Here is an 18,727-nt window from a genome sequence, read left to right on the forward strand (position 1 = left end):
GAATAAATAGTTATCTACAACTGCCTTCTAGTTTCATCCAGGAACACAGAATTACTGCCTATCTTTTGCTGATGCTCCTGCCTCCTCCAGCTCAAATATTGCAGGGGGAGAAGGCAATCATAGGATCTTGACAGTAATACATTTTTTATGGCTGCAGAGTTCCAATACCTCAGTGTGTACATCTCCCACGAAAGCTTCCTATTTTTTTTCTTCTTGGAAATCTGCTTCTCTTTTCAGAAGAAACCAAGACACAAAATACTGTCCAAAAATAAAAATACACTTTCAACAAGTCTGGAAATAAAGCAAATGGTTGTTTTATTTGTGAACTTCAAATAAGTGCGGGTATCTGTGGCCTCCAAGCTTATATTAGAACAGTAGCAGCAGCAGCATTTCTTAGAATCTGTCTAAAGCCCATAGAAGTCACTGGAACATCTCTTGCAGATTTTATGGTGTTTGAAGAGGGATGCTAATGGATGTGCTCAAAAGACTCACTGGATCATATTATCCTTGGTAAGCGATCTCACACACACACACACACACACACACACACACACACACAGGCACTGCAAAATGCATCCCACTGGCTTTGTCAATTGCACGTCTTCCCCTAAAATGATTCTCCTAGGGGTTCCTCCACCTCTTCTTCAGATACCTGGTAAATGCATGCAAGACTGTTTCTTGAAGTCTGTCACTGTGGAATACCCATAAAGGGATGAGCTGCAGGATGCACGCCTTTAAAACAATCAAGCAAAAACAATACAAAGAAAATGGTTACAGAAGCCTTTTGAAAGAAATTAACTCAGTGTTCACAAAGGTCATAGAAAATAGTAAATGCAAAAGCTTCTACTTTATACTTTTAGTATACTTTTAGTATGAATCTTTCTCTTAGAGGCAAATGTTCATTCTTCTCAGTTTTCAGCAGATCTTTCTCTTCCTCATACTTTTGTTTAGTGCTCATCATTACATAAATATTTATTCTGTTTTCTTAGCTAGGCTTCCTAAGAAAACAAAGTTCATGTGATAGCAGTGTGGTTTTTTTTAATCCTTTCCTTTCCCCACTAACTTTACCTCACTAAAAGTTTGAATCTGCTGGCCAATTTCTGTAAAGGAGTAGGGGTCTCAATTGTATTTCATAACAGGGTCATGAAAACAGAGACCAAACTGAGCTCAGCTGAAGATACAAAAGCATAGAAAGTCAGACTTCACTGAGGGCCAATGCGTGTTACTTGCATTTTCCTCCATTCATAGTTTACTGGTGTCTAATTAGCGTTAACAATTTATTTACCATTTACCATTTGAAGCCTAATCTTAAGGTCTTTGAAGTCAGTGAAAACCCTCTACTGCCGGTCAGCCTCGGTCCAGCCTTTGGGACCCACTTACAAACTATCAAATTCAATTACCAATATTTCATGGGCTAAACATCCAAAAATCTCATCTCCAAAGGTGACATAATCCAGTGATTCACTAACAAACTCTTCTGCCGTCTTTGTGATAAGACTGGGTTTTTGGTACATTGTCATTGGAGTAGAAACACCATAAGGAGCCACCACCTAAAATAAGAAATCAAAAGAATAGTGTAATGGGATCAAACATTTTCATACGGTCTTTCATTTCACTGTGCAGAATCCCTCAGCATCTGACAAATTGTAACATGTACTTGCAGTGAAATGGTACTGCAGCAGAATAAGGAAAAAAGTCTGTAATTCCACACGGAGAAGAGAGCGCTTCGGCAGAGGCACTCTCTTCACCAAGGGTGGCTATACGCTATAGGTTTGAGCATCCCAAACCATGTTCAAGGATTCATTAACATAAAGGCAAATATGGTAAGAGATAATATCACCTGTATGATAATTCCCTTTTCTTTATACTCTGCTTGTAGTGCTTTGGAGAAAGTGCATATAAAAGCCTAGAACAAAAAACAAAAAAGAAAGAAAGAATGAAAGATTACGTTGCACATACAGTGCACATGCAGTGAAAGTACTTCCACATAGAGTCACAAGTATGTACATATGTAGTCCTTACCAAAAATAACCAAGCATCATACAACCTAAGTCATAGTGCAGTGGTGAAAAACCTGTAAGTGATCTTTTCAAGACACATCTCTGCTGTCCTGCATTAGCAATGGCAGGATTCACTCCTTATCTGCACTAGAAAAGATGTAGCCCAACACTAGCTCAAACTAGGCTTGAAACAACTACTACTGCAGGTTTATACTGAAAGCTTTGTCACATTTCATGAAAATGCAGAACTATAAATGCCAAAGTCCCCTTCACACTAGCTGTTGGCACTGTTGCATGTGGCTCTCTTTCTTGGCTGACACACACCCTCCCAATTCAAGGTTTATGCTGCTGTTTTCTCTTGCAGTAAAAAGGGGAGTGAAATCCAACTCCAGCCTTAAGAATTTTAGAGTAATGTATTTGAGGATTTTGGTGCGTTGTCGTTGGAGTAGAAACATCGTAAGGAGCTTGTTTGCTTTCCACAGCTTCAGCCTTTAGAGTTCATGTTTCCAAGTTTTTTCTCCGTACCATGACGAGCAGACATATACTTTTTTTTTTTGTATAAAAGTTGAGTTTCTGGTATAATAAGTCATCTTAGGAGCTAGACCTTTGCGAAATATTCTGGAACTTGGCAACATTGAATCAAATCTCAGTAATTAGATGTACAAAAGCATCTAAGGAGAAAACCTGAGGGCATTTCATAGCCATCCTTTACCAGGTCTTACAATTTTAAACCTCAATAGTCTCATGATATGACATGAAGCAATAGTATGCTGACAAGTTAAATAGCTTCCTTTCAGGGCATTGTAAAAAGAAGTGCATTAAAAAGTGCTCAGAAACGCTTACCAAAGGGAAAAAAAAGTCAAAAGATGACAATCAGTATACTACATCACTTTGAAATATTAACTTAGTTTTTTAAGTAACTAAAATTGTATGGTTTGAATGTAGTTTTGAGTACTATGAGAAACTTATTTTAAAAATAGAAAAAGGAATTGGAAAACTAGAATTTTTAGCTTTTTTTTTTTTTTTTTTTAAATAAACCAAGCTGAGTTCTAGTTATATTCAAGCAAATATCATTCCTTAGGAGTTTTTCATTTGAAACAAATCTGAGCTGAGTGGAACGTTTTTGGAGTTTCAGTGACAGGCAGTAACTCCTTATTTTGATAAGCACTTAGATTTTAATTCAGAATAGAATCTCAAAATGAAATCTATGAAGTCGGGCAAATCACCGCCCACCAACCAGTGGTTTTACTCCACATTCCATAACTAAAATCTATCAACAGTCTTGTGCATCTACAGTTTTGAATAAAACAGATAAGCCAGCCCAGTAAAAGTCATCACTGCTCTGAATCAAGACATGCTGTGAGCGTTGGTATAATACTGTTAAATTACAGGGAAAATTTTTCTCTTTTTGAGCCATATCTTCAGCTGGATTCCAGTGGTATAGCTTCACTGATTCCTGGTCCTCAGCTGGTACAAATTTACATTGCTCTGTAATTTCAATGGAGCAACATGGATTGATGCCATCTGAGGACCTGCCCCTATGCTGCTGATATAAACATTTTAGTGAACACTTGATTGACATTTATTTATAAAGCAATGTCAAAGACTTACCTTAGAAGCTGAGTACATTGTGTATAATGGACAAGGGAAAGTACCCAGACCAGAGGACAGATTCAGAATAAGACCTTTCTGTCTGAAATTTAATTTAAATACAGTTACACTCAATTTACTTTTGATGGCATTACAGTGAAAAACTGTGCAACTTGAAAACAACTTTTTCTCCTGTTATATAGTAGACTACATTCTCAAAAGACCTAACCTTTATAGTTTAGTTCAGTGCACTCAAGTCCAAAACAACTTGGAAAAATGTCGTAAGTGAAATTCAAGTGCCTAGTGCACTAGTGCATCGTTCTAGTCAGAACGATGGGAACATCGTACATGCTATTGTACCTCTGACAGAGCAAAAACTGCCATCAGAGGAAATATTTTATGCTCCTAAGTAATTGGTAGGTCTCCTTTGCTCATTAAACAGCACATTCTTTTTCCTGCTTCATGCATCTGTTGCTTTAGTTTCTCACAACTCCCCGTACAAATCAGTAAAAACAATTCATTCAGCAACAACCAGGGAAAAAGAAAACAAATTAAGCAGTAAAAGCTTATTTTGTTGCCCAAACAAAAAGCATATACTGTCCTCTAACACGCAGTAGTAACAACATTTTCTAGAAACTCCATGTGATGACCTTAACTTCTGTTTTAACAACCCCCTATGTCTAAAACACACATTATATTAAATAGAGAAAATAAATCCTTATTTACATAGCTGAACTAATCTCTCTGAGGAAGTACAGGTATCTCCAGTGCTTGAACAGTATTATTCTGAGAACAGCTATCACAAAATATTACCACATTTTCAAATGCAACTACTCGCCTAATTAGGCCCATCACATGTAATTTTGTTTCTGCAATACATGCATGTTTTTTCTGGAAACAGACTCCAGTATTTTATATTTTCTGTCTTGTTCTACAGTTGACTGACAGTTTGTGGCAGTTCGTATCATTCATTTACCCAGCAATAACATCAACAGAAATCTTACCAAGTGACATACCATAAAGTAGAGAAGCTAATCATGAAAAAGCATAACTACCACTAAACAAACTGAACCTATCAAAAGTTATAGGGAGGAAAAAATTTTTTTACCTTGGCTCCATTTTTTTCAAAATTATTTGTGTCATCTGTAAGACAAGTTAAGTTAAGGATTATATCCAATATCTCTGTTTCTGACAATATTTTCTGACTCATTTTTTGACTGGGTTTTTTTGCAGAAGGTTTTCCATTTACTCAAGCCCCAGCCATATGTATGCAACTCAGATAACTAAAATATGGCACCCTGAAACTCTTGGGAAAGATTTAGATATTCATAGTCTGCCAATCAGCTGAATTGTTGTCAAAAAATTCCAAAGGTTAATCTGCTAGGCAGTGAAAATCTCATCCTTATCCAAAAGCTTTTCAACAGTATCTGAATTTCCTGAATCTTCAAGATTTGATCAGATTCTCATTGAACCTAATGAGAAAGTAGGTTTCACAGTGTTCTTGTGTTTTCACTTCTGGCTCTACCTGGATCAGAAATAGCAGAAAATCATGAAAAGACAACTTTTTTTTCTGCTAGCAAAATAGCTTTAGGATCATATTTATGCTAATTATTTAATCATCCATTCTTATTTTTAATAATAGACTTAATCATGTTTATAATTTTTAGAGCATAATTAAATCAATTTTTAGGCATGAAGCCTGCTGCTGGTTGTTTTACCTGAAGAGTATTCTTGACATTAACCTATGTTCCTTTGGGAATTCATCCTCAAGACTATTGACTTGTTATAAACACATATAGTGTATAAATCTCTGCAGAATAAGAGCGTGACCTAAATTGTAAAGGGCAGTAATGAAAAGCAGTGTAAATGAATGATGCAGCTTAATTCAACCCTTGCTAATTCCGGGGTTTTTTTTAGAAATGTGATTGTGCACCAGGGACGAGCAGGAGCAGGGTGGGTTTCACAAGCTTCATTTGCAGAAAGGGTGTTAAAAAAAGAGAGGATGGAGGTGGGTCATGCCAGCTTGAGTGAAGGGGTTTTCCAAGTATGGTAGAAAACATGGGAAACGGTCCTACTTCTGCTAACCAAAATGCTGAAAATCTCACTGACTTCTGTGGGAGCCAACAATACTTGGAGCTCAAACATCTGAATGGAGCAGTGAGCAGTGGGCAGGATCCTTCCAGGACTCAAGCCAGGAAGAGGAAGCCAACAAAAGATTTCAGGATAATCTGGACCTAGCCATTAGAAATGCTGGCTAGGAGCATGATTTCATCTCAGTATTTTGGAGGAAAGTGAATGTTGTGAAAAGCCAAAAATAAAGTGGTTGTAATAGCAAGGAAAAGGAAGCCCCAGATCACAGTGAAGTGGAAAGGGCTGATTTTGTGGCATGTCTAAAGTATGAAGTGACAAAGGGAGAATCCTTTTTTATCTAGGCTGTGTCAGTACAAAGTGTTTGTTGTGGACCTGTTTATGTGGGATATGTATGTTTAGTGCTTAGGTGTTGCAGATGTTTCTGCTATATTGATATATAAATAGAATAAAACCTGGAGGCAGAAAGCTCACCAAAACACTTTATAAAAGAAAAGTGTTTTAATTGACTGATAGTCCATGATTTATTTTCTGAAGTCATTAAGCAGCAGTACAAATTTGGGAGGTAAAGTTTCCTAGCCAAGGAAAGAGGAACATCTGTTGATAATTTGCATGCCATGTTTAGAAATACCTTAGCCAAGGTTGAGATGAACTAGGAAGTGTTCTGCTCTTGTTCATGTTAACATGCTGCTTGCAAACAGCAGAGCAATACAAACTTTAATTGTCACACTGAGGGGTGACAATACAGGACTGGGACTCAACTCCTTAAGTTTCTGTCTTGCATTGATGCAAAAACTTTTTTGCACAACAGAATCGTGTCAAAAAGTGCTCTTCCAGTACAAAAAGTCAAACTGAGTGTCTTCTACTCCCCTGGATTTTGATTCTGTTACAGATCTTCCTGTTTACTGAAATCAACATGTTTTTGCAAAATGTTTCAGCCGCAGTGTAACAATATATCTTAACAAAGCAGCTATGTTAAAAAGTTTCCAGTCAGTTCTGATCAAAATGTTTCACAGGCAGCAGAACCAAACATACCACACGAACTCCCTAAAATAATGCTGGCATTGATGTTATAAATAACTATCTGGGAATAAATGAAATGAAAATACGCAGGAAAGCTAATTGGTCATTCTTGCATAGAGATAAATTTTTTCCAATAAAAATGTTATCGATTAGAAATCTGTGTGGTACGTACTTTTATAACGGAAATAATGTTGCAGTTGATGAGGCTCTGCAGGAAGCAAGAAAATAGTTACACATAGTTAACTTCAGAGTGTGTAGCTTAACTTAGATAATATACGCAGAAAATTCACCGGAAAAACTATATCTAGCAAAGCAGTTGCTTTTTCAGCTCCTAAGTTTGGATTTTCACTAACTGTGCCTAAAATGTGAGGTACTCAAGGACAGCTTAGCCTTGGATTCATTTTTTCTAGCCATGACATTCACACCCCCTGATATTATATTCCTTATATTCCTTACATTCCTTATATCCAATGCCAGCACTGTTTGGCCCAGCCAAATCTTTGCACAAGGTGAAATCCAGAAGCCTAGCAGCCAAGCAGTGAAGGCAGCAGGAAATGAAGCCAGATGCACACAGAGAACAAACTATAAGGTGCCCAGCTGACACCGGATAACTCCCAGTGATGGAGGCTGCAACGTTTTTTACAGCCTGGCACTGCAACATAAGCTACCATGTAGATATACCCTCCTAAGACCAGCAAGCGAACCCAAGTCATAGCAGTAGTATAGCTGCCACCAGAAGGCACTGTATCCATGGCAATTATTTGGGACAGAGACCCTCTCTCACATGATCATATTGCTTGTGGGGCTGCCGCTCTAAAGGAAGCAGCCTGCTTGGGGACCTCTAATTTGTAGCAGGTTATGTTGTACAGATGGAATGGATCCTGTGGCAGGTGCCAGCAAGAAAGATGCTCAGAAAATCTGGTTTTTCCACAACTAATATTGTATAGGTAAACAACAGTAAGGCAAAGATCAGGTCCGTAATCCTCTAAAACTATTCTACATGTATATCTACATCTACTTCCTAAAATAGTAAGCTTTCTTTAAACTGGGCTTATTTTTTCAGTTTTCACATACTTAAGCAATGGTATTTCAAAGAAAGGAAGTTCTAGTAAAGTTAATAAGAACCCAACACCCGTGGCTGTGACCAGGCTGGACCCCATTACATTACAAATGATCAGTGAGCCAGAGAGGCTGCTGTCTCTGCTATACTGGGGCCAATCGCGCACTCTGATCTGTTGCTAAGTGTCTGCACCAATTTAGCTGAAATCTATCACTGTTTTTCTCTTGCAAACTCTTCTGAACATTAAAATTGAAACAAAACAAACTCTGCTCCTTCAGGCCCAGTTCTTTTCCCACTCAGTTGAACAGTTAAATGTATGCTGATTGTAGTAGGGGCAGAAACTGTCCATTGTTAAGTGGAATTACAGTTCCTGATTGTTATAGTGCAAGTAGAAAACCACAGAGTAATCCTACCTCATCTATGTCTGGTCCATTAAGGAAACGGCACGGAAGAGGATTATGAAGCATTCCAACATTGTTAACTAATCAAAGGAAACATAATGATAAGAACCACATCTAGACAAAGTACATAGCTCAGCTAGTTAAACAAATGGGTTCTCCTTAAGACTCAGAAGTTTTTAAGCTGTGTGTGAAGAGAGATGCCATCTAGCACTGAGTCTTGTTCTTACTGAAGTCATCTGTATTAACTTCAGAAAATGGAAAAACAGTCTGTTTCTACAGTTTGGGTCTGGAGTTTTTGTTTGATTGGGGTATTTTTCTTTGTTTATTTGTTTGTTTCACTATTAAAAGCATGATTTTCTTTACTAACAACAACCAAAAAGTTTTCATTGTTCCTGTGTGGCTCATACCAATTAGGGTTAGCCACAGGCTCATTTCAGACTGAATACAAGAATTGCACACAGCTGTCAAACAACCAATAGTGAAAATTAATTCCCTGAGGCCAGACAGGGGAAGAAGTCACCTCACAAGCTGGATGCTGCTTATAAAGTGGCAGAGGAGCTTTCTCAGGAAAGAAATCATTGTACAGGCCAGAGAAATGGAAAGCCTTTGGAGAATCTTAATTCACTTTTAAAACTTGCTCATAATAGTGAATGCTCAAAAGCACTAGGCATGTTTGGTTTTAGCAGTGTCTGCTAACTGTAGCAAGTTGTTATGATATGCATCATTTTATGCAATTCTCTGTGTAATACCCTGCAGCTGCAAAACACCCTTCAGTTAGCAGGCTTCAGTGACTCACCCAAAACACCAATTTCCAAGCCTTCAACACTTTCTTCAATATTCTTGTACACTGAATCTTTAGTGAAATCAGCTTGTATAATCTTCACCTTTTGACCTGTGGCCTCTTCTGTAACCAAGAAAAAGAGAAAATCCCTTTGCATCTACACAGAGGGAGGGAGAACTGCAACTGAGTAATGAGTGAAAAAAATCAGATGTCCAATATAATAACATCCACTGTAGAATAAGTAACTGTTTCAACTTTCTGGCTTTGACAAGAATCACAACACAAGTAAAATACTTTCATTGTAACCAATTGTTTTCAGAGAAACAGCCTGACAAATATAGAATCAATTTCTGCTCTGAAATCAATGGAAATTCCCTCACAAAATCTGAACATTTGATCCTCAAGTAAGAAAAAATAGAAATAAACAATACAGAACTTCTTCCCCTGGTTATCATAATATTTACAAAAGAGCACTGTCAGCATATGTTAGACAAGTGTATGTGGGTGCCAGATCTTCTACACAAGCTCAGTTCTGCAGAATTGTTGCAAAGTATTTTCCTGTACAAGATGACCATTTCAATAAGCAGAGCTTATTTTTTCATGTAGGAGGAGAGGAAAATAGGCACTGTGATGCAGTATTTTCTGCCTCTTTTTCAGACTACTCCTCTCCTGTTTTTACATTTGCACCCCTGTAAACTGGACCTTCCCTAGGATTCTGCATGAGTAAAAGGCATGTAAGGGAGGATATAACTTAAATTTTACAAGGTAATTTGCACAGAAGGGAAAGGGAAACATGTATGATTTTTCCCCTGTCATTGCTATGCAGGAGTGGAGCCCAGCTGTATATCACCATTTGTATCAGCAGCGGGATTACTGCTGTCCATATTTTCAATGAAGTTGCGTGAGAAAAAGTGGAAGAGACTCTAATTTATTCATTTTTAGAGGTGAGGTTCTCCTTTAAAGGGGCCCAGTGAGGTCTCCTCTAACTACAGGTTCATGTTGTAAATTCTTGCTACTAAACCTGCTTTCAAGTTTTATGGGCAACCTGAAATCCAGATGAAGTTTGCTGAAAAAATGGCAAAGGGGAGCTTGGAAACATCAGTAGATTATCTGAATGCAAACTGGCTGCAATTGGCAGGAGTTCATGCACGCACGGGTGGCAGAAAGTGTGCTTTTGAGTCCCTCTTGGGAAACCGGCTCTGTTTGTTCAGAGCTTGATTTTATATCTAACTTCATACAGGCAGGAGAGCACACTGCCCCAGATGTGAATCAGACACACGGATTTCTATCCAGAAATCTTGCCTCATATCTCTCGGTGTACATTCAGACTTAGGAAGAGGCCGGTTATTCATTGCATTAGCTCTTGCAGGACGCTAGGCTGGCAGGAAGCCAGCTGCAGCTTCAGGTCCGTTGGGCCAGTTTGCCTCAAAACAGGGCCCACATTGGAGGATGAGAGGGGCAGATCTCCGAGCTGTTCCCTCCTCACTGCATGATACACTGTGAGTCTCCACTGCCTCATGCTAGTCAAGTAACACAAGCAGCCTGAGGAACGGCAGACTCTCTGACTCCAGGTCTGAAAAGCAGGCTGCATCTTATGTGCAATTTTAGAGGACATCTGTCTCCATGACAGGGTGAGGGGCAAAAAGTGCCCTTTTTCTTGCCTCTTTCCAGGCTGCAGTTGTGTGTATGAAAGGGACGAAAGGTACCCTTTGAACCTTCAACCTATAAAAGCAACTCTAGTGGCAAATGACCCCCTAGTGGTCCCAGACTGGGGGAATGGTATGACTTCAAAGAATAAAGACATTGTGAGTGTAAATGCAGGGAAGGAAAAGAACAGAGCAACAGCTGGAGCAGATACCTACAGTGACCTTCAGATTTGAAGAGCTCTATAAACAAAATGAGATGGTCTTAAAAAGTGTAGTGATGTTGTGGCCATCTTTCTTGCGGGCAATCAGAAGGGCAGCCAAAACTACAGTAATATAAAAATGAAGATCAAACAAACCATTTGGCCTTCCTCTGCAACCCCTTGTCCACACAGAACAGTGCTGCTGCAACCAGTGCTGTCAGCCAGCAAACAACTACTCCAGATGGCTTTACTCTGTCTCATTTAAGAATGAAACAATATATTAAAAAACAATAAAACTATCATGCTGATAAATGAATTACCCAGGGATAGCTCTTTAGAAAAAGATAATAATTCCATAAAGGAGAGAGCCAAAAAAAACCCTTTCCAATGTTTCTTATGTCTCTACCTCTCTGTGACATAGATTTATGATAGCCTTTGAAGACACAAGCCATTCCAACCTTTAAAAAAAGCCCTAGCTGTGCCAGAAGCAAAGGGTCTAGGTTTTCAAACATGAGCACAGGTTATACACTTCTTTTTAATGAAGGGAAGATTATTGATTATTCTAATGAAAATTTAAAACTCAAATTGAGGTGTTTAATCTGGTGTGTTACAAAATGCATCATTAAGAAGGATACAGTTAACTCCTCCTGACCTCAGACCACTTGGGAATCCTGCTTGTCAGATAGGATAATATGCTGCCTTTTAAAATTTACCAAGAAGAAAATAAATCAGGCTGAAGCATGAAGTTGGCTGGAACATGCACTCTGCCAGAAACTCTCCCTTTAGGGTTAGGGACTTACGAAGGTCATCCGAAAACTTGCGTTAGCAAAATAAAGGAAGCCTGAGTGGCAGGAGATCTGATCTTTGCAGGAATAAGAGACCCTTCTGAAGTAACTGTAGCAGAATTTGAATACAAAGAGAAAAGTACTCAGACTAAGATGGCATTCATATTCAGAGGAAATTTGCAGAGAGCAGGGCAAAACAAGAAGCTAGGTAAGTTATTTCAACAATGAAAAGAGGTAAAAACAACATTTAAGATTAGGGATACATGTAAAAAGTTCTATAATATTATGAAGCACAAGTTCTGGCTCCAGCTTTTTGAGAAATATATCCCCTCAGAAATGTAAAGTAAAAACACTTGAGAAATAACAGGAAAATAGAGAAGAACAGAAAGAAAGAGGGTAAAAACATAAAACAGAAAAAGATGATAGAAAATACCAGATAACACAAACTCAGTGAGAAAAAAACATGGGAAATACTATTAATCACTAGAGCTCTCAGAAATATGGGTCAAGGCCCTAAACTTACTCTTGGTTTTGTAGCTGTGTATATTGGAAAAACAGCCTCGAGTAATAATGCTGCACCAGCTGGCATCTGCAATGTGCAGTAGCTACAGTTTAACTATAAGTAATTTAACAACCTTTGAGGGAAAAGGAAGGATACGTCAAGTGTTTTAAGTTATGCAGTCATCTCAGCTTGTTATCTGCTTAGCTCTGGGAGCCAGCTCTTCTAGGGGGATGGAAGAAAAAGTAAAACAGACTGGAAACAATTTCTAGGAATGAGGGCAGCTAATTGAATTAGCACCTTTACAGGTCTTAGTGGGAATAAATGATATTTGGTTCTAGACCACTCTGTAAGGTGATTTTTATATTCATTTTATCATTTCATATTAACGGAGATGATTTCAGCAGCAAAGGCTGATAAACCAGTTATTGTATTACCAAACCTAAATTTTTGAGCCACACACCTCGCTAGTCTAAACCAAAATATCTGCACTATTTCTTCTACTTTCTGAGGATTAAACACCTTATCTTTCCTTAAATACAGATTTATTTCTTCCTAAAAACATAAAGCTTGCTGTGAATAAGTTCCACGTCTTACAGAAGTGGCTTTTTATCATCTGTTTGGTGGAATAATATAACAGCTAAACATTACAGACCTTGGTTACATCAACATATCCTAGCATGCAGCTTTTCAGTCAGGATCTAACCCCCTCCGTATAGCTTGCTTAGGAAGTATAGGGAGAAGAAATTAAAGGAGTGCAGTTAATAGCATGCCTCCGTTGCTAACCTCCTGCTTTTACGGCTTGATCAATGTTTCACCAGAATACAAAAGGTGTTAAATGAGCAGTATACCAGACATAATGGCTCTATTTGTCTGTTCGCCGCAGGACTTACTTTGTTACCTTTTATCTCACATTCCGAAAAAGCCTTCCTGTCTCAATGGGTGGAAATCTTGCTTCAATTCCAACAGTTCTTTAGAGAAATGTTTTTCTTATTGTGGATTTCTCTCCGCTCCAAATTCCAGTTCTGAGAGCTGCCTTCTGGCACACCTATGATTCACCGGACTATTTGAAAGCCAAATACTGAGATCTCTGAACTTATCCACAGTTTAGCCTCCTTTCATTTATTTTCTTCAGTATCTAAATTGAAAGTAACACTATAATTAGGCAAATGATATTGTCAGGTTGAAGAGGGAAGCAACTCTCTTAATAATGATGTCCAACTCTTTGGGAAAACACATACCGTGTGGCAGTATAGGAAGAGGAAGTCTAAGTTACTGCCCAGTCCTACAACTTATTTATATAACCTAAAGCAAACTCTAGGGATAATGATAACTGCTTGGGCTGAGACGTTGCTTGTTTAAGCAATTTAGAAATAATAAAAAAAATCACAGTAAGTTTAACCTTTCTCCTTTTCTGAAGACTGCCTAGCTTAACTACAACAAAGTCTGAGTGTGCAAGCTGAAATCAGTGGAACTTTTCCAAAGCTTTAGCATAAGCACACATTTAAAAGCCTGATCCAGAGCTCCCTGCTGATTTTAGTGGCCTCCAGATCATACACTCTGTGCTTTTCTTCACTATATCTTCCTCTCCTTCCTTTTGTTTGTGCCATCTACTTGTTATTATGTACTCATTTCCAACCTGACACAACAAATAATACATGAGTCACTCTGGGCTTCAGCCAAAACCCACTGAAAACAATGGAAAGATCTTGCTGGGATTTGCCACCAATTTCAGCAGGCTTTGGGGAAATCTCTTTGTGCCCACAACCCAGCTGAACACATTGCAGCACCTAATCAGCATAGCCTGAGCTCCTGGGGTCAAACTATCTGCCTTCCCACACCAGAGATTACGTGTATAGTGCTGCTGAAGTCAACAGGCTTTCCTCACATGCAAAAAGTCGTGGGCCACTCCTGCAGGACACAGAGGATATTGCAGGATAGGCTATTTGAGTGATACCTTTCAGGACAGGTCTAGGCTCTTGTTACGTCTTTCTACAGAACACAGCACAAGAGGGCCTCCGTTAGGAAGGGGGTCAGCGGATGGCCTTAAATAAATCACAGTACACAGGAATTTACAGTATGTTATCTTTCCAGCCTTCCACCACTTCTTCTCTTTACTTAGCTGTGTTAGTCTCATGAATCTTCTTGTTTTCTTTCTTTGGTTCTAATTATAATTTACAATACAAAGAAACTATGAAAACTCTTTAGCCTTTTTAAAGGATTCTGTTATTTTAATTCTTTAATAATTAGTTGCAAAGAAATGCAACAGTCACAGTGGAGCTGGCCTAAATCCCATGGAAGTCTTTTTTTTTTTTTTTTTTTTAAATGACTGTTTACTGTAAGAGGGGCTACGTAGGCTATAGTCACATTGGCCTCATGGATATAGCTGCTTTTAGAGACTGCTCACAGGGAGCTGGTGCTTTCCTCCACTGAACTTCCTTGCTTCTCGAGGGAAAACAGCTCTATCCCTCGCACTGAGGGAGGGAAACAGGCAGAAAATTTAAGAGCTCAGTCCTTGACTTCAGTAGCTTCAGGTTCAGAAGTTACAGATTTCTTCACCCACTTCAAGTCTATCATATCCCTGAGAGATACACTGCTCTCTCAGCAGATAAGTATCCTTGACCTGATACTCTGATGGAGCCAGCTGCCAAGTCTATTTAAAGGAAAGTCTTTCTAACAGAAGTGTGATCTTGGAGTGCCACACATTTCACACAGGAACATGTAAATCAAACACTCCTCATGGGCGGACAGACAGTGGGAAAGAATAACCTCAGTTACAGTAATCTTTAAAGTCAGAGGAGGACATAAACTCCTTTGACTCCTATAGGAATCCCAACTTTGGATTTCAGTGTATTTAAACAAGCCATTCCCTAAGCTAATTTATTTTTAAGAAAGGCAACATTAATTCTGAAGACATGCTATTTAACCACCTTACCAAAAGTTACACGTGACTTGTAAACCTTACAGACAAAAAGCCAGTAAGCGTGTTCATTTGATTTTCACTCCTACTTTGCTATGTTCCATTTATGTTAATTTGCTTAGGTGAGTTACTTGTTTTTAGATTAAAAGAACTGGCCTAAAAGTAACCTTTCTTTCCCAGTCACAAACTGATCAGTAGATTCTTCAGACAAACCTAGTTAGTGTTACATCTCATTTGCCTGCATTTACAGTTTGTAAGGCCTGGTGAAGCCAGTAGAGAACCTGCATCCATTTTTGCATCTAACCCACTCCACCACTTGAACTCCAGCATGTATTTTCAAAGCTATCCATGGCTAGTTTGGAAGGGCTCACGCAACGGAGTATTACCACAAATAATTTGTAGCACTGCAGCCATATCTGGGGCTATAGCCGTAGCTATATCTGGGGCCCCACTGTGCTAGATACTGTGCCAGCATACCTAGGAAATTAACTACAGATCCGTGCGAAGACAGCCTGCTAAACCTGAAGATGAGTTTGAGGCAAGCACTTACCAACTTCACTGGCTACTCTCTGAAGTTTTTCAAGAGTTCTGCTTATCATGACTATATTTAGTCCACGTTTTGCCAGCTACAAGAGAGGAACATAAAAGTTGTTACAGGAAACAATGACGTGACAAGAATCTTTATAAATTTTCCCTGCTTTACAATAAAAATGATTATGGATTTTTTTTAATTGCTTTCATTCACCCATCACCTGCCTAATGGGCAAACAACAAATGTTAAAACCAGGCCAACCATTAATTAGACTTCTTACAATCTGCCTAAACATCTCCTCCACTATGTAATCTTGGACCTTTACAAGAGAAATACACTGCACTGTTGTCCAAAACCCCCAAAATATGACCCAAAATAATAAACGTAAACAATTTTTAAATGAATGAACGCCCACAGGGAGTGAAGACAATGTGACATTTCCCAGAAAAAGGACTTTTACTTGGAAAGAGAAGGCCAAATATGCTGATGACTTCCTAGTCATTTTATAAGCGTGCCCTCCACCCTCATATTCTTTTTTTTTTTTCTTCCCTCTGAGATGTGGACTGAACATATTGAACTGAAGGCACAAAAGAGTTTGAAAGGATTTGGACTTTACTCGTGTGTTTTATAGAAATAAAATCTCATGCAGGTCAGATAGCTACATTTTAAGTGTTTGTTTCGTTAGAGGCAAAGTAAAAAAAAATGAAGAATGAAGAAGTCCATGCATAAAAATTCAAAATACAGTCACACAAAGATACATCCACAAAGATGTTGGCCAGAGTTGCAGTTTACAGCTGCGAACACTATTCAGCACAACAGTCCCTTTGCCGTCGGTTTGGTATTACCATGCGCAGAACAAATGCAGAACAAACGGAGAAGGCCCTTTTTCCTTGGGCCTTCCATTCCCAGTGGTTTGAGTTTTAGGCAGGGCTCGAGAGAGAAATATGCCGCTAACTTGTCAAATTAGTTTATTAACAAGTAGCAGCTGAACTGAGTTGTATGCACAAAGAAAAGAAAGATAGAGCTAAAAGTAGAAAAATGCCCATGGGAGCAGAGAGAAAGAGAGTTAAATTAGTCAGCACAAAAGATAAAGCCAACTTCATCTGAAAGTACCAAGTTTGCTTAGAACGAGAAATGAACGGGTGAAGCCCACACACGGAACGCCCATTCATTGCTGTCGCTGACTCCCTGCAATGCTTTCTCAAACGTATTTGAGGGAAACAGTTTATCCTATTGAGCTCTTCTGAAACGATGAAAAGAATGTTAAGAAATAAGGACCTTTGTTTAAAAATTCGCTACATCGAGAGTATATGGGGCAGACTGCCTATTAAATGTATCAGCCACAACCATTTGCATTTTCAACACAAAGACCACGCTCACAATTCTCTGCTTTTGGAGACCCTCTTACATAACTGTTCGGTGCTCCAAAGAGACATGCAAGCACTTAGACACTCTGGATTTTCGAAAGCTCATTCTAAGGGCTGCATTTGAAGTACTCAGGAAGAGAAGTCTTAATTGTCTACATACTGGCAAATTTCCCTTTGTTCACAATGAGCTTGACTCAAGCTGTTTCCAATCCATTTGGAAAGCAACAGAGACATGGTCTCTGTTTCCATGGTCACTTATTCCTATTTGTAATTTAGGGATGTTCGGATGGGGATTATTTTAATTTTTCAGCATGCAGACCCAAGACTAAATATCAGCCATGTCAAAAAAAAAAAAAAAAACAAAAGCAACAATCTGTTTATCTGGGCTTCTCAATATCATCTCAAAGATTTTTTTTTGTCATTTGGTAAAAAAATTCCATTCTAAAAAACTAAGTAAATTATTTCTATTGTTATGACCTAATGAGCTGTCTCTTAGCTAAAGGCAAAAGTCTGTGGCAATTCTATAACATTATCATCAGGTGAGAGAGCTGGGCTCTCCTTAGCTGCTGTATACCAAACCAACCAGAACTACAAGGTTGTAGCAGTTTCAACTATAAGGTTGAAAGAAGCCGTACCTGACTATTCCTTTACTTGCTCCCTCACATAGAAAACATGCATCCTTTCAGAAACAGGACATTTTAACTACCATGACATCCAAACACAACTTCAAGGGGAGCAAAAAGCACTGTGCTTAGAAAATGATTTCCTGGCCATCCACGCTAATGGTTAAATCAGCTTTAACACTACTGCATTCTTGATAAAAGTAACTTTTAGTGCAGGTGCCTTTAGCACAAAGTATTTCGCTAACATGCAAAGGCTTTGATATTAGAGGATGGAATTTCCCATCACAGATAAGAGTAAGCAATTGGCTTCCAGCCCTGTGCAGTGTGAACCCGCATGTATTAGGAAATCCTGACTCCCAGTGGCAAAGGATTAAAATGCTTCTAAACTTCTGAGAGCACTAAAATGTAAGATTATTATTGCCTCCAGTCATAACAAATAATGATAACTTAGCATTTAGAAACTAGGTTAATAAAAAAGAAAGGTCAAGCATGATCTGCTTTCGAGGATCTCACAAAGCCACTGTTTAAAAGCTTAAATCCACACTAAACTAATGAAAAATCACTGTGCTTCATCTAGTGCATTTTTGCAGCTCAATCTGAGACAAATTTTCAAATAACAGAAGTTAGAGGCAAGGCAAGACCTAGATTGTTTGATTCAAACCATGCATGTAACTACTGCATTGCTGACACTCTACACAGATCATTAGATTTAATAATTTAACCCCCCAAATAATATTTTATGGAAGCCATAGTTTACTTCTACCTATCGGGATACTTTTCTCTCTTCCCCAGAACTGCACTGATACTGTCTCATTGCTTCTTTCATTTTCTTTCCTTGGAGTTCAGACCTGTAAGGTCTCTGTGATCCAAACCTCTCAAATCTTTCTGGTCCAGTAGACCAGGACTGAGACCACAGGGCAGCAGGATTCTGCACGCTTTGTGCTAGCACCTGTGCAACAGAGCCAGGATAGCATATCTGCAGGAAATAAGACAAAGGTTTGAGATTTGAGAAATGCAGTGCCTGTCTCAAAATGCTGTGCTGAAATGTTGATAAGCAGTGAGTGGCCTGATTTGTAAGAAAGTTAGGCACAACTAATAATAACAAAATATTTATTAAACGAGCCAGCTAGGTAAGGATGCGAGTGACCAACATCCTGCTTGTGTCCCAGCATCAAATGAGAAGTCTGCAGATGATGAACTGTAATTCTTGGA

General features: G+C 38.7%; 1 protein-coding gene across 2 annotated transcripts in view; it reads right to left on the reverse strand.

Annotated features, from left to right (window-relative positions):
- Positions 1–298: 298 nt before the first annotated feature.
- Positions 299–18,727, reverse strand: part of HSD17B3 (hydroxysteroid 17-beta dehydrogenase 3) — a 28,872-nt gene continuing 10,443 nt past the window's right edge. For both annotated transcript variants that reach the window (XM_068928177.1, XM_009671363.2), the window contains exons 3-11: positions 15,544–15,619; positions 8,959–9,066; positions 8,175–8,242; positions 6,874–6,909; positions 4,699–4,733; positions 3,612–3,693; positions 1,841–1,906; positions 1,401–1,550; positions 299–732 (exon numbers count right to left, since the gene is read on the reverse strand). In XM_068928177.1, coding sequence (XP_068784278.1) covers positions 622–732; positions 1,401–1,550; positions 1,841–1,906; positions 3,612–3,693; positions 4,699–4,733; positions 6,874–6,909; positions 8,175–8,242; positions 8,959–9,066; positions 15,544–15,619 — 732 coding nt within the window. In that variant the 3' untranslated portion in view covers positions 299–621. The remainder of the gene's footprint in view (positions 733–1,400; positions 1,551–1,840; positions 1,907–3,611; positions 3,694–4,698; positions 4,734–6,873; positions 6,910–8,174; positions 8,243–8,958; positions 9,067–15,543; positions 15,620–18,727) is intronic.

This window comes from Struthio camelus, chromosome Z (assembly GCF_040807025.1).
Source record: "Struthio camelus isolate bStrCam1 chromosome Z, bStrCam1.hap1, whole genome shotgun sequence".
Classification (NCBI taxonomy): Eukaryota; Metazoa; Chordata; class Aves; order Struthioniformes; family Struthionidae; genus Struthio; species Struthio camelus.